The 12,905-nt window shown below is 40.8% G+C and overlaps 1 protein-coding gene across 1 annotated transcript in view; it reads left to right on the top strand.

Moving 5' to 3' along the window:
• Positions 1–2,809: 2,809 nt before the first annotated feature.
• LOC109481925 (probable peptide/nitrate transporter At3g43790) overlaps positions 2,810–12,905 on the top strand; it is a gene marked incomplete at both ends in the record, with an annotated part of 17,797 nt that continues 7,701 nt past the window's right edge. The window contains 9 exons of the mRNA XM_019784541.1: positions 2,810–2,871; positions 3,361–3,392; positions 3,525–3,584; positions 4,377–4,464; positions 6,250–6,321; positions 6,800–6,932; positions 7,710–7,805; positions 8,152–8,255; positions 9,566–9,676. Of these exons, the coding sequence (XP_019640100.1) occupies positions 2,810–2,871; positions 3,361–3,392; positions 3,525–3,584; positions 4,377–4,464; positions 6,250–6,321; positions 6,800–6,932; positions 7,710–7,805; positions 8,152–8,255; positions 9,566–9,676 (758 nt within the window). The remainder of the gene's footprint in view (positions 2,872–3,360; positions 3,393–3,524; positions 3,585–4,376; positions 4,465–6,249; positions 6,322–6,799; positions 6,933–7,709; positions 7,806–8,151; positions 8,256–9,565; positions 9,677–12,905) is intronic.

Here is a 12,905-nt window from a genome sequence, read left to right as displayed (position 1 = left end):
ATTATGGTACTATATTTGCTTAAGGGTAGAGATTTGCCCGTTCAATTACATAGCCCCACGTTGCCTTTAGATGACTCACTCTTAGACAAACGTTAGATGTGACAACTTTCCAGGGTATCCAAACATTTAGGCCATCTCAAAGAGATCTGTTCTTGGATATTTGGCCCGGGAATTTCGATATGGTTCTTCGGGTCTAACCACGCAGCAAAGGAAGAACACCTTCAGACGCGAATCCCACCGTGATCGGCCTATCCCGAAATTCCTGCGGTAAGTCGCAACACTTGGACAACTCATGGTCTAACTTTACCGGCACCTTGCATGCATGTTGAGGCCTCCAAAATATACACCCGACCAGAAAAGTATCCGGTCATGTTCTGACCAGGTTGTGCTTTTTATTTTTCCACTAAAATCTTTATTAGTTTTCTTGATGCAGTTGTAAATTGTGGAAAATGACTAAAATACTTTGCGTTTGAAATCACAGTTTGAAATAAGAATTCCTAGTCGGTCCCCGTAAGATAGGTTTCGAGTGACGACAGCGACGACAACTGGAGATTAATACCCGTCTTCTGTCTCTGACTCGGGTTTAAGGGGGGAAGAATGATGATTCCTACATACATTTTCGGCCCTTCCTATCACGGAATCCCGATGTTTCTCACTCCCAGCCACCCTTTATTATATGATTAGGTGCCAGTTGGAAAAAAAAGACGCCCTGTTGGGTAGTTCGTGGTATTTTTTTTCACAATTTTATTCGGCGTGACCTCTATGTGACCCCGTGGAACACCCTGCGGCAACCGGGCTATCCTCTACCAGTCTGGAACCTGAAACATATTAAAAAGTTCTGACTTCAATTTTACCCGGGCCCCGCTGACAAAAACACCATGGCGACTAGATTGACCAATAAGAATAGAAAAATTCCGATTGTAAACATAACATTTCCTCAGTCGTTAACTGTTAACATTACTAAGTGGAGGTATGATATCGTGTAACTCTTGTTATAACTGCGTTTGAGGTGATTAGTGACCTAATTTCCTGTTACAGAAAAACCGGTTCTCCCGACTGCTTTCAAACCGCCGCCATTTTCTTTCACAGTTCAGATAACCAAGTATTGCTTGCAGTCAGGAACAAAAAAGGAATGAAAAAACCGACAACCAGGTGTTCGTTTCTACTCCATGTAGCTTGTATGTAAGTACCAACATTTCCTACGTGCATTCCAGATCCTACCTCTGTATTAAATGTGACATATGTGCTGTCACTGAGGAATATAGTATCACGCTTAACTAATTGTCAGACCTCTAAAAACCTGATGAAATAATTCCCGAGGTTGAGGTAACTTAGGAAACTGCATAAAATCAAAGCAATTATGCTTCCTTGGAGACATATTGAGGAAATCCGAACAATTTTGTGTGTAGGAAAGTGCAAATACATGGCTAGGGTCCGTTTGGATCCCAGACGGTCTTACATATGACTTCCGTTGTTATTTTTACAAATTTGTTCCGATCTCCAAAAAAATCTAGGAGAACTTGTAGAAAAGGTTTATCAACAAAGTCACGGGAGAAATTTTTTTTCGAATGAAAAAATTTCAAATAGCACTTAAAATATACGCCTGGGGTCCAAATGGAGCCCCTTCGGGTGTTTGAGGGTTAATAATAAGATATAACTGCATATGCTAAATTAAACTCATTATGGGTTCACCACACCACGAAGTGGTGGTGAACCCATATTGCTTTTTCTGATGTTTCTTCTCCTCCTTCTCCTTCTCCTCCTTCTTCTCCTGCCATTTTTTAAATGGATTCAGCTTCTTCATTTTAGGGCCTAAGGTCCTGAAATTTGGTATGGAGGTACAGTGGGCAAATACCCCTAGGCGTTTTTTAATTTTTTGTGTTTTATTTGAGTTTTGTGGCTGTGTTATATCAAATGTATTACTGTGTTAGTGTGCCGTGTTTACCATGAGTCATCACAATGGAATGCAGGGCATCAACCAATAGGCATGCAGCTTTCCTCTATAATTCTTGCTGATTGGCTGTTGGGATTTAACTTGATTAACACCTGCACAGAGCATTTCCATACTGACAGTATGTCTTTATTCAAGTGTTTTGGTAGGTATTTCAAGCTTTTCTGCTCCAGCATTGGAATGCGGGGCATGAACGTTTTTTTATTTATTTTGAAAATCAACAGTTTGCATTATGCAATTAAAAATCCTAACCAATAAAGTAGGGAATAGCTATCCAACTGTTGTTTTAGTTGTATGTTACTTCATATTATAGTTATATCAATGTAAATCATTGTTTTCCCTTGTGTTTCTCATTCTTTCCCTGCCATGTCGTAAAATGTGGTGAACCCATCGCTGTATTTGCTCCAAAGCAAATATTGGCCTTTCTAGTTTATTTTCTTTGTTGCTTGTTATTTCTAAGTAAGGTGTGTAAAATGCCTTCCTGCAACGTCAATATACAAACCGGCCAACAGCCCCCTTCCCCATTAAATTCATTAAATAAATTATATCCATTCATTTAAACAAGGCTCATAAATAACTGGATGAGTCCTTATGAACTGATAAAAGGATGGGGTGGGTTAGGACCTTTTTAGTTATTTTTAATTCGAACTTTTATTTGCCTTTTGTTTCTTGCTTAGAGTGCCTACATGTATATATACACAATACATGTATAAACCCCCATCGAACATAAATTAACGTCTATGTTCGATGTGACGATACAGCTTTGATTAACTTAAATGCTGTACCATTGCAATTGCCGTCATGTATTTCTTTTCTATGTAAATATTTTAACGATCTCTCTGTTTCCCTTTTGGCTAGGGTATTATACTGGCTACCTGACAAGTGCGACTTTTACTGGTAATTTTATCGGTTGCCTTGTGGTAGGTTTGTTTGTTTGTTTGTTTGTTTATTTTTTTGCACTATGAAAATAATCGAAAGTTTATAGAAATAACTGTAAAATTAAAAAAAAAAATGTGTAGAAACCAAAATGTCTTCTACATAGCTCTTGTTCTACCAAACAAATAAGGGATGAAATATAAGACAATGGAAGGAATGAAATATAAAGTGAATATGATGTTACAGTTGAAAAGGGATTAACGGATAACGATATGGCATAGAAAACTAGTACATATATTAATTGGTTTATCAAAGCAGTTCACCAATATCAAAGGTTTATCTTATTCCACTACTAACGACGTACTCTTAAAATTACTGTTGTCAAAGAAATTTTATAAGAGAAGCTACATATAGACTGACTTTTTTAGGTCTGTGACAGGACTGGTTTTCTTATGCCTGCCGGCGATTGATTAATTCATTGAGATATATTGATTGATTGATTGATTAATCAATTAAGCTATGTTGCTTTTCAGTGGGGGAAGCTGTCAGACATTGTTGGCAGAAGGTAGGACACATATCCTTTCACCTATGTACAATGTGTGATTTAGATCAACTGAATATTTTGAAGTGTAAAAAGAGTATCTCCATTCAGTGACCAACCTGATGAAACTATTAACGGATGTCTCTTGCTGTGCAGACCCATCCTGCTGAGTTCGGCCACGGCTCTGCTGGTCGGCATGGTGCTAGTGGGCTTCAGGTGAGACCTCTGGACCTCATGGCACAGGACTGCATTTCACAATTTCCTTAAACCTTCATTACCCCGTCGCTTTCTTGATACAGACAAGTTTTTATTCGCACGCTCGCGCCAGTTTTGGGGGTCCCAAGGCATGACATCCATATAATTAATTCAACATGGCCTACAACATTTCAATATTCATCGCATTAACACATGTAAACTTTAATTCTAACTAGTCTGGTGTCCAGTCAATCGGTTGGGTGGGTTCTTCTTGGGGCTCTTCCACGCCCGACTCAGCTATGTTCCTGGGTAGGTTTTGCACGACATGGGTTCAATTAGTCCCACCAAAACTGTAAGAGCATAACAGTTCTACCTGTCGTTTTTTTGCGCTATACGGGGAAAAATATAATTAGAGCCCTGAAGGCAACCAGCCCCAAACACGATAGACTGGATACCAGGCTAAATTCTAACAATCAATCAATCAATCAATCAATCAATCAATCAACCAACCAACCAACCAACCAACCAATCAATCAATCAATCAATCAATCAATCAACCAACCAATCAATCAATCAATCAATCAATTAATCAATTAATCATTTAATCAATTAATCAATAAATGAATAAAAATTTATTGCCCATTAATTGTAATGGTACAATTATGGCAAAGAAGAAATAAAGGGTAGATACAGGAACTACACTAAAATATAAATCTAACATAGCTAGTCCATAATGATACTAAAGCTAATCTATTTCGTTTTTTTAAGGAGAGTATTATTACGTTCTGTAATTCATGTAATGTTTCCTCCCAGTTTCTCCTTCGTGTGGACCGTGTGCGTGCTGTTTTTAGAAGGGCTTCTGAACGGCACCATCGTTGTGGCCAAGACGTATCTGTATGAGGTAAAATTAGCTATATACGTCCTTGATTTTAGTTCGACACAAAATTAAGAACATGTATTATATAATCAACACAGTGAGAAAGTCGCACATAACTGCAATCCTCTGCAGCAAGGAATTTTGCCAACATTGTAATTCAGATAAATGTAAGGATGGGTGTCATTTTGTTTCTGATTCCAGGTACATTATCATGTTATCATGTTATCAGTTATCATGTAACATACTATAAAACTGTTATTTTTTACACTGATGATATTGATAACTTATTGGTTGATATTGTAAATATTGTTAAGCTCATTTAACTCACTTATTTAGTTGTCTATATGTTAACTGTGTAATACTAACTTGTTTAGTTGTCTATTTGTTAACTGTGCAATATTTGTTTCTCTGTTTTTAAACACTAGCGTACAATTCAGAGCTACTTTTTAGTTACGCTGCCACATGCTAGAGATTGTACTCATCGATCAATCAATAAACAAGAGTTCCGAGATCTCATACCTCCATGAAATATGGGCTTGACATGTAAATGTAAATTTCTTCTTTAATCATGTAAATTACCTCTACATTAACATAATAAATGCATCGTGATGTTAACTTTTGATTAACGTACACATGTACCAAGTATGAAATTCCCATCATTTACCACTAAGGAGTCATAGAATTTTCGCATTAATTATGCAAATTAGGTCATCATTTGCAGAATTGGTATCTGTTGATGTTCCATCTGCCATAGATTACATACATTACATGTATGAAAGTACTATAATGTAAAACACTGTAATTATAGAATTTCCTCATTAATTATGCAAATTAAGTCATCATTTGAATAATTTGTAGTTAATTATGTACATCTGTCTCTCAGCTACCTACCTACCAAAAATGATGATAATACCTTGTTCCTATCTGGACTTATTGGCTTTTAAAGATTTCGCCCGAAAATCTCCTGCAGTTCCAAAACAAGCTGCTAGGGGGACTAAACTCACGCCACTTATTCCTGACAGGAAAAGCTATCTGTCACCAAAAAGTCAAGACCATAGCATGTTTAGGACAAAAGATACAAAAACAGGAAGTTCTACTGCAGTACCAAGGTCATCCACCAGGAGGCCCATATTTGACCTTGACCTTTGTCTTCCTAAGACTTACCAGCGTACGAAATATCATCGCAATCCATAAAGGCGTTATGGAGTTATGCTGACTACAAATGTGCGGAAACACAAACACACAGACACACACACATACAGACACACACACACAGACAGACACGCCTCCATGAAATATATGAGTTTTTGTATACAGTACACTAAGTGTTTCAAACACACAGCTAATCAGGCCTGCAGCTAATACAAACCCTAACCCTGAAATAGGTCACCTATTCCCCTGAGGGAACCCAATTAATCAAACCGGGTCCCAAGCGCACTGACTCGATAGCCACACAATGACACATCTGTTGGCTGCAAAGGAGATTCCTCATAAATCGGAAGTGCTACTGCACTACCAAGGCCATCCACCAGGAGGCCCATATTTGACCTTGACCTTCTACCCGCCTAACACCTACCAGCATACCAAATATCACCACAATCCATGAAGGCGTTATGAACTTATGAAGGTACAAAAAAGCGGAAACACAAACACACATACACACACACACACACACACACACACACACACGCACACACACAGACGCGCCAAAAACAATACCTTCCATTTCATGGAGGTAACAACAATTATAATCATATAGACATGATAGATATATCCTCCATACGACCTCCGTATCCTATTTATCTGCAGATTTGCCCACCGGAGTATCATTCACTGGCCTTTTCTCTTGTCTGGGTGCCTAACAATGTGGCCCTATTTGTGGTGAGTATGTCATCCCTCTATTCACAAAATTCCACAAAATAGTTTTTGTACTTCTTGTCTTTTCAACTAGTAGAATGTTTCCTTAAATGCTTTCAGTTTTAGTTTATTTGTTTTACCAGTAATTAGAGCCCATGCCATTTTTGGCCTGCTTTTCAGGTAATCCTGGATAAACATAAAAATACATACAACAAATACACAGTACCTCAACAGCCAGGTACTTTAGATTAGTTTCATTAGATTAGTAATGAGTATCTGCATCTACATGATAAGGAACAAAGTGCCTCACGGCACATCACGTCCCGGGGTAGTAACATTTAGAACCATACGTTTTATTAGAGCCGAATCTGTCACCTTTTGTGACCGGTTTACTGTGTACTGTTACGGTAACAATGCATTTCCAATGGTAAAATCGCTGTAACAATTCAGTTTAGTATTTTATTTTCCCAGCCGTCTAATCAATGCCTTTACGCTTCCCCAGGGTCCTACACTGGGTGGATTTTTGGCCTGTCCAGCAACGAGATTCCAGACATTTGACATCCCGATCTTTAGGCAGTTCCCGTACCTGCTGCCCTGCGCAGTAGTGGCGTGTTTACAATTCTGCATTCTGATAGGTCAGTCTATACATGACGTGCACGTCTTCTTTGTATTTGATTGGTCAGCAAACTTTGATTGAACCTCCCGACCGACCCCCGAATGTTTTTTTTTTCACTATTTTGGAAAATCTAGCCTTTTGCAGTGGATTACTATGAACAGCTAAATTGACCGAACAAGAACCGACTCTGTACTGACCTACTCCTGACCATGGCGTTCGTCTAGTGTTCGGGATCTGATGGGCTAAATTCGTGACAGAGGTTTTACTTTGCACAGAAGTGTACTTTACTTTACAAAAGTGTATTTGATTGTCTTAAAGCACGGTTTTAAAAAGTGTTGCCATCTAGATTCCTTGTGTCCGATCATTAGGCCACACCAATTTAATTTCTTGGTTGAACGGATTTTTCTAGAAAAATAATGGAGCGGGCGGGCGAAAAATAGACATAAAAACAGGCCTAGCCATCCTATTATGGCCAAAAATGGTACGATAGGAGCCATGAAGTCAACACACCGGGCTGGTTCAAAATTAATACAATAAATTTTGAACTTTTAATGTTACCACTGCATTGAAAGATGGAATAACTGTAAAAAACAGGGAGAACTAGGAAGTACTGTTTTCAACTGTTCAGGGCAAAATATGAAAATTTTGCAGTTGATTCTGATTTGTTTTTTTTTCTTTTTTGCAAATGAGAAAAAAATGAAGCGGACGATTTCGTCAACCAAGAAATTAAATTGGTGTGGCCTTAAGGTATTACAAAAATACCTGATATTTAGTCGTATGAACTTTTTTTACACAGTTGGCTGCATTCTTTTGACCGAATCTCGGGGTAAAACCCCCAAAGATGAGTACATTGATCTATCTGAAATATCTGCCGAAGACGACGATGAAAAACGTGAGTAAACCTGCTTCGGCTACAAGTTATCTCAAACATATAATGCTAGTATTAAACTTTTTAAAAATCTTTCTATTCGTTCTACCAGTCCCCATGGTCTTCCTAAGGCTGACCCAGTGAATCGTCACGTGGCTTCTCTGAAGTATGAAATCGGATACGTTTGATCCAGTGTTGACGTCATACTTCAAAGAAGCCACGTGACAAGTCTCTCTGGGTCAGTCTACTGATGGGGACCAAAGTGACTTGTTGTAAGCTCTAGATGAGAGCATGTACATGTAGCTTTAGTGTTGGAACAAAAGTTTTACATTGAAACAAAGTGTGAAAGGTTGCATTTTGTCCCCGACAGGACCAAAGGAGTCCATCATGGGCATCCTACGGGACAGACTGGTGCTGATTCCATGTGTGCTGTACGCTGTCTACGCGCTGGCGAGTATCTGCACCAACTACACGGTACGAGCGAGAGCGTTAGTCTAGTCTCAATCCTGTAAGATTTGCAGATAAACAAATTTCGAATTCGATAGAACGCAATGTAAGAAAAACGTGTGTGAAATCACTCAAGATATAAAGTTAGATTAAGAACGTAGAACGTCATGTGTCCATATGGTTCAATACCATTTTTCAATACATTCTTCAATCATTGCCCTTATTAATATCAGTTTTTATTTAGCCCTCTGGCATGAACTTGCTATCCCTAACGTTGTAGACTTATGATGGCAGTTATCAGGCGAATTCCATGGAATTCACACACAGTGTAGAGAAACTCACATGTGGATTCACTTAACATGTTGCTCGGAGTGTCTGGCCTACCTGCCAAAATGCATGTTCAGACGATGATATTTCACGATGTTTCTCCACCACTATATAGCTTGATTGAGCTGGCGATTCGGTGACCGTGTGTCAAATTCAGGCCTTGATGTAACAATCATACATTCTGGTATCTACAGTGTAGGTCACAATAGTTTCACTTGTTTACTTTGGACTGAATTTTTACAGTAATAACTAGCTTCAGGGCACGGTAAACCATGTAACACCTAGCTTCAGTGCACGGTGAACCATGTGACACCTAGCTTTAGTGCACGGTGAACCATGTAACACCTAGCTTTAGTGCACGGTGAACCATGTAATACCTAGCTTCAGTGCACGGAGAACCATGTAACACCTAGCTTCAGTGCACGGTGAACCATGTAACAGCTATCTTTAGTGCACGGTGAACCATGTAACACCTAGGTTCAGTGCACAGTGAACCATGAAATACCTAGCTTTAGTGCACGGTGAACCGTGTAACACCTAGCTTTAGTGCACGGTGAACCATGTAACACCTAGCTTAAGTGCACGGAGAACCATGTAACACCTAGCTTTAGTGCACGGTGAACCATGTCACACTTAGCTTCAGTGCACGGTGAACCATGTAACACCTAGCTTCAGTGCACGGTGAACCATGTAACACCTAGATTAAGTGCACGGTGAACCATGTAACACCTAGATTTAGTGCACGGTGAACCTAGCTAGCTTTAGTGCACGGAGAACCATGTAACACATCGCTAGCTTCAGTGCACGGTGAACCATGTAACACCTAGCTAGCTTCAGTGCACGGTGAACCATGTAACACCTAGCTTTAGTGCACTCTGAACCAGTCATTATAGGCCTGATATAAGTGATAGATGGTCTTGTCGGCTCTTTTTTAAACATGTTATTGTGAAAAAAAAACTATTTATTAATTGACCAGCGAATCGTGACACCGTTATGTTTCCACCCTGCAGTTGTTACCCCTCCTCCTGGTGTCTGACCCCGGACATGGCGGCTACAACTTCGGTCCTGCAGAGGTTTCCATCGTCCTCACCACTATCGCCGTTTACGGGACCGTTACAAAGGTATTTATGATTACCTTCCAAGAAAAAGAAGTAGAAGAAGAAGAAGAAACTGGGCAAAAACAGTATGTTTTCGGAAAACATACTGTTTTTGCTGATGTTCATCTTCTTCTTCTCCAAGGAAATTAGATCAAATACCTGGACGTCATTCACCATTGTATACATAAATGTAAATGTATGCAAGAATGTTAGTAAGAATAAGCTTAGAAGACCTTTTTTGGGCTCTGGACCACGCGAAGGTTAACATTATACATTTGCTTTGCAAATGGTAGCTTTCCCTCTTACTTACGTAGAAAACGTCGCTTAGAATAAGGTGTTAGTCCTTCTAAAGCAATCTCTGCTTAAAAACTATAACACATGGGATCTTTCTTCAAGAGTGTATTGGGCAGTAGCCCGTGTCAAGTTAACACTTAACATGAAGGAAAGCATGAATGAATGAATGAATGAATGAATGCCTGTTAGCAGGTACTAGAAAAGGACTACAACGGATGATAGATACAATGCACCAGTACGGAATGAAATGGCGATTCCAGTTTGCACCGACCAAGAGCCAATGCATTGTATTTACACAAGGAAGCGGTAGAGGGCACATGACAGAGTCAGAACATAGATGGGTTATGGGAGCTGCGGAAATCCCAGAAGAAAACACAATCACCCATGTGGGAGTACAACATTCCGCAAATGGGACATCATCCTTTGCCATAGAAACTGCCTGCAAGAAAGGAAAAGGGAGGATCAGTACTAATTTGGCCACAGGAACAGAAGGTCACACTCCAAACCCCTTAGTCACAAAAGTACTGTACAACACAATTACACTACCCAGCATGCTGCATGGCTGTGAACTGTGGGTTCCTACCCAAACAGACCTGGCAAAACTTGAAAGAGTACACAGGAGCGGAGTGAAACGGATGCAGAGTATGCACCCACAGACAGAGACCAGAGAGAGCCTGGGCGCCTTGGGGATGCTCCCCTTGAAGGCAGTGATAGACAAACACAAGCTGTGCTTCTTTGGCAGACTGGCTAACCTCCCAAGCAGCACATTAGCCAAGAGAGTCTTTCTTCTGAGACTGTATTCATACATCATCAGAAGAGCACGCCATGTCAACAGAGGGTTCATCAGTGACGTGTACAGAGTTGCACAGGAGTACGGCCTGACAGAGTATTTTGAAAAATACTGGCTTACAACAGAGTTCCCATCCAACACTGTGTGGAAAAGAGTGGTGAAAATGGCGGTGAGGGACAAAGAGGAGAGGAACTGGATTGCGTCAGACAATGGCAAGACCAGATTCACCAGAATACATGGAACAAATACTGAACCTCACAAACTGCGGTCATTGGCAAGGAAACTACCCAACCACCAGAAAACCCTACAGGCGTTGGTGCACCTGAGTACAGTTCCTGCGTGCCACAGTGCTAAACCTTGCCCAGCTTGTGAAACACTGACACAAGACATAGTGGGGCATATGATATCTCACTGCGTCAAGTTCAACACACTCAGGGCAACTCTAGCAGACGTGCTAACAGATAAACTGGGCACTGGAGTGATGGCAGCTGTACATCAACAGTCGGATAAAAGATTTACTTCTTGGAGCTAGAGTTGTGGAGAAGATGTTGAACCCGGGGTATGGGAAGAGTATATTGTAACAATTGCCAGACTTATGTACCCTTTGGCCATCCTGGCTCTGAAACATGTAGAATGACACTGAAGATGGAGTGGACAGTGTGTTTACAAGAGATGCAGAGACAGAAGGAGACAGAAGACAGAAGTGATGCAGAGTGAAACACCTGTGGAGGACTGGACAGTGTGTTTACAAGAGATACAGAGACAGAAGGAGACAGAAGTGATGCAGAGTGAAACACCTGTGGAGGAGTGTACAGTGTGTTTACAAGAGATGCAGAGACAGAAAGGAGACAGAAGACAGAAGTGATGCAGAGTGAACCACCTGTGGAGGAGTGAAACACCTGTGGAAGAGTGTATAGTGTTTACAATAGATGCAGAGACAGAAGGAGACAGAAGACAGAAGTGATACAGAGTGAAGCACCTGTGAAGGAGTGAAACACCTCTGGAGGAGTGTACAGTGTGTTTACAAGAGATGCAGAGACAGAAGGCGACAGAAGACAGAAGTGATGCAGAGTGGAACACCTGTGAAGGAGTGAAACATTTATGGAGGAGTGTACAGTGTGTTTACAAGAGATGCAGAGACAGAAGGCGACAGAAGTGATGCAGAATGAAACACCTGTGGAGGAGTGTACAGTGTGTTTACAAGAGATGCAGAGACAGAAGGCGACAGAAGACAGAAGTGATGCAGAGTGAAACACCTGTGGAAGAGTGGACAGTGTGTTTACAAGAGATACAGAGACAGAAGGAGACAGAAGACAGAAGTGATGCAGAGTGAAACACCTGTGGAGGAGTGAACAGTGTCCCCGTAAATAATTTCATCAGGTTGGAAGATACTTAGGGTATAGAATTTTCTTCTTACACAACCAGTAAGGTTCTCACCTGCTTACGTTTCGATGTCTATCAGACACCTTCCTCAGAGCTTCTGACTGGAGTTCTGCAACTCGCCGCTATTTAACGCCAATGTAGGTGGCGCTTTTGCGGCGAGAATGCAATCCCAAACGTGGCTGAGCTTGTACTCCCCCCTCGTCCCGGTTCATCACTGGGGTTGACTTCCATATCCAGACTGCTTCTTTAATCCAACGGATCCTTCTATTGTCTTCTCTATCTATAACCCTGGCACCCTCCCAGTCTATCACACAATTGTTCCAGGCAACATGATCTGTAACTGCCGATTTCTTCTCTCTTTTTGTGCTTGCTGTTTCTGGGATCGTGTATATCTTATGGCTTCGCTGTTGTCTGCCTCTTTTCTGTGTTCTTCCAGTCTTTTGCCAAAGGTCCTTCCAGTCTCTCCAATGTACACTTCAGTACAACTTTTGCAAGGAATTTTGTAAACACAATCCGTTTTCACATGGTCCCCCAACTTGTCCTTAGGGTGGACAAGCAAGTTCCTCAATGTTGTTTTAGGTTTAACTGCTGTGGTTATCCGGTGTTTTCTAAGGATCCTTTCTAATGGTTCGGTGACACCTTTCACATATGGGATGACCACCATGGTCCTGGTCCTGGTTGCATTCTCGCCGCAAAAAGCGCCACCTACATTGGCGTTAAATAGCGGCGAGTTGCAGAACTCCAGTCAGAAGCTCTGAGGAAAGTGTCTGATAGACATCGAAACGT

This window comes from Branchiostoma belcheri, unplaced genomic scaffold (genome assembly GCF_001625305.1).
Source record: "Branchiostoma belcheri isolate BF01 breed outbred unplaced genomic scaffold, Haploidv18h27 scaffold584, whole genome shotgun sequence".
Taxonomy (NCBI): Eukaryota; Metazoa; Chordata; class Leptocardii; order Amphioxiformes; family Branchiostomatidae; genus Branchiostoma; species Branchiostoma belcheri.
The sequence above is the reverse complement of the archived record's forward strand: the minus strand, read 5'-3'. Positions and strand labels throughout refer to the sequence as shown.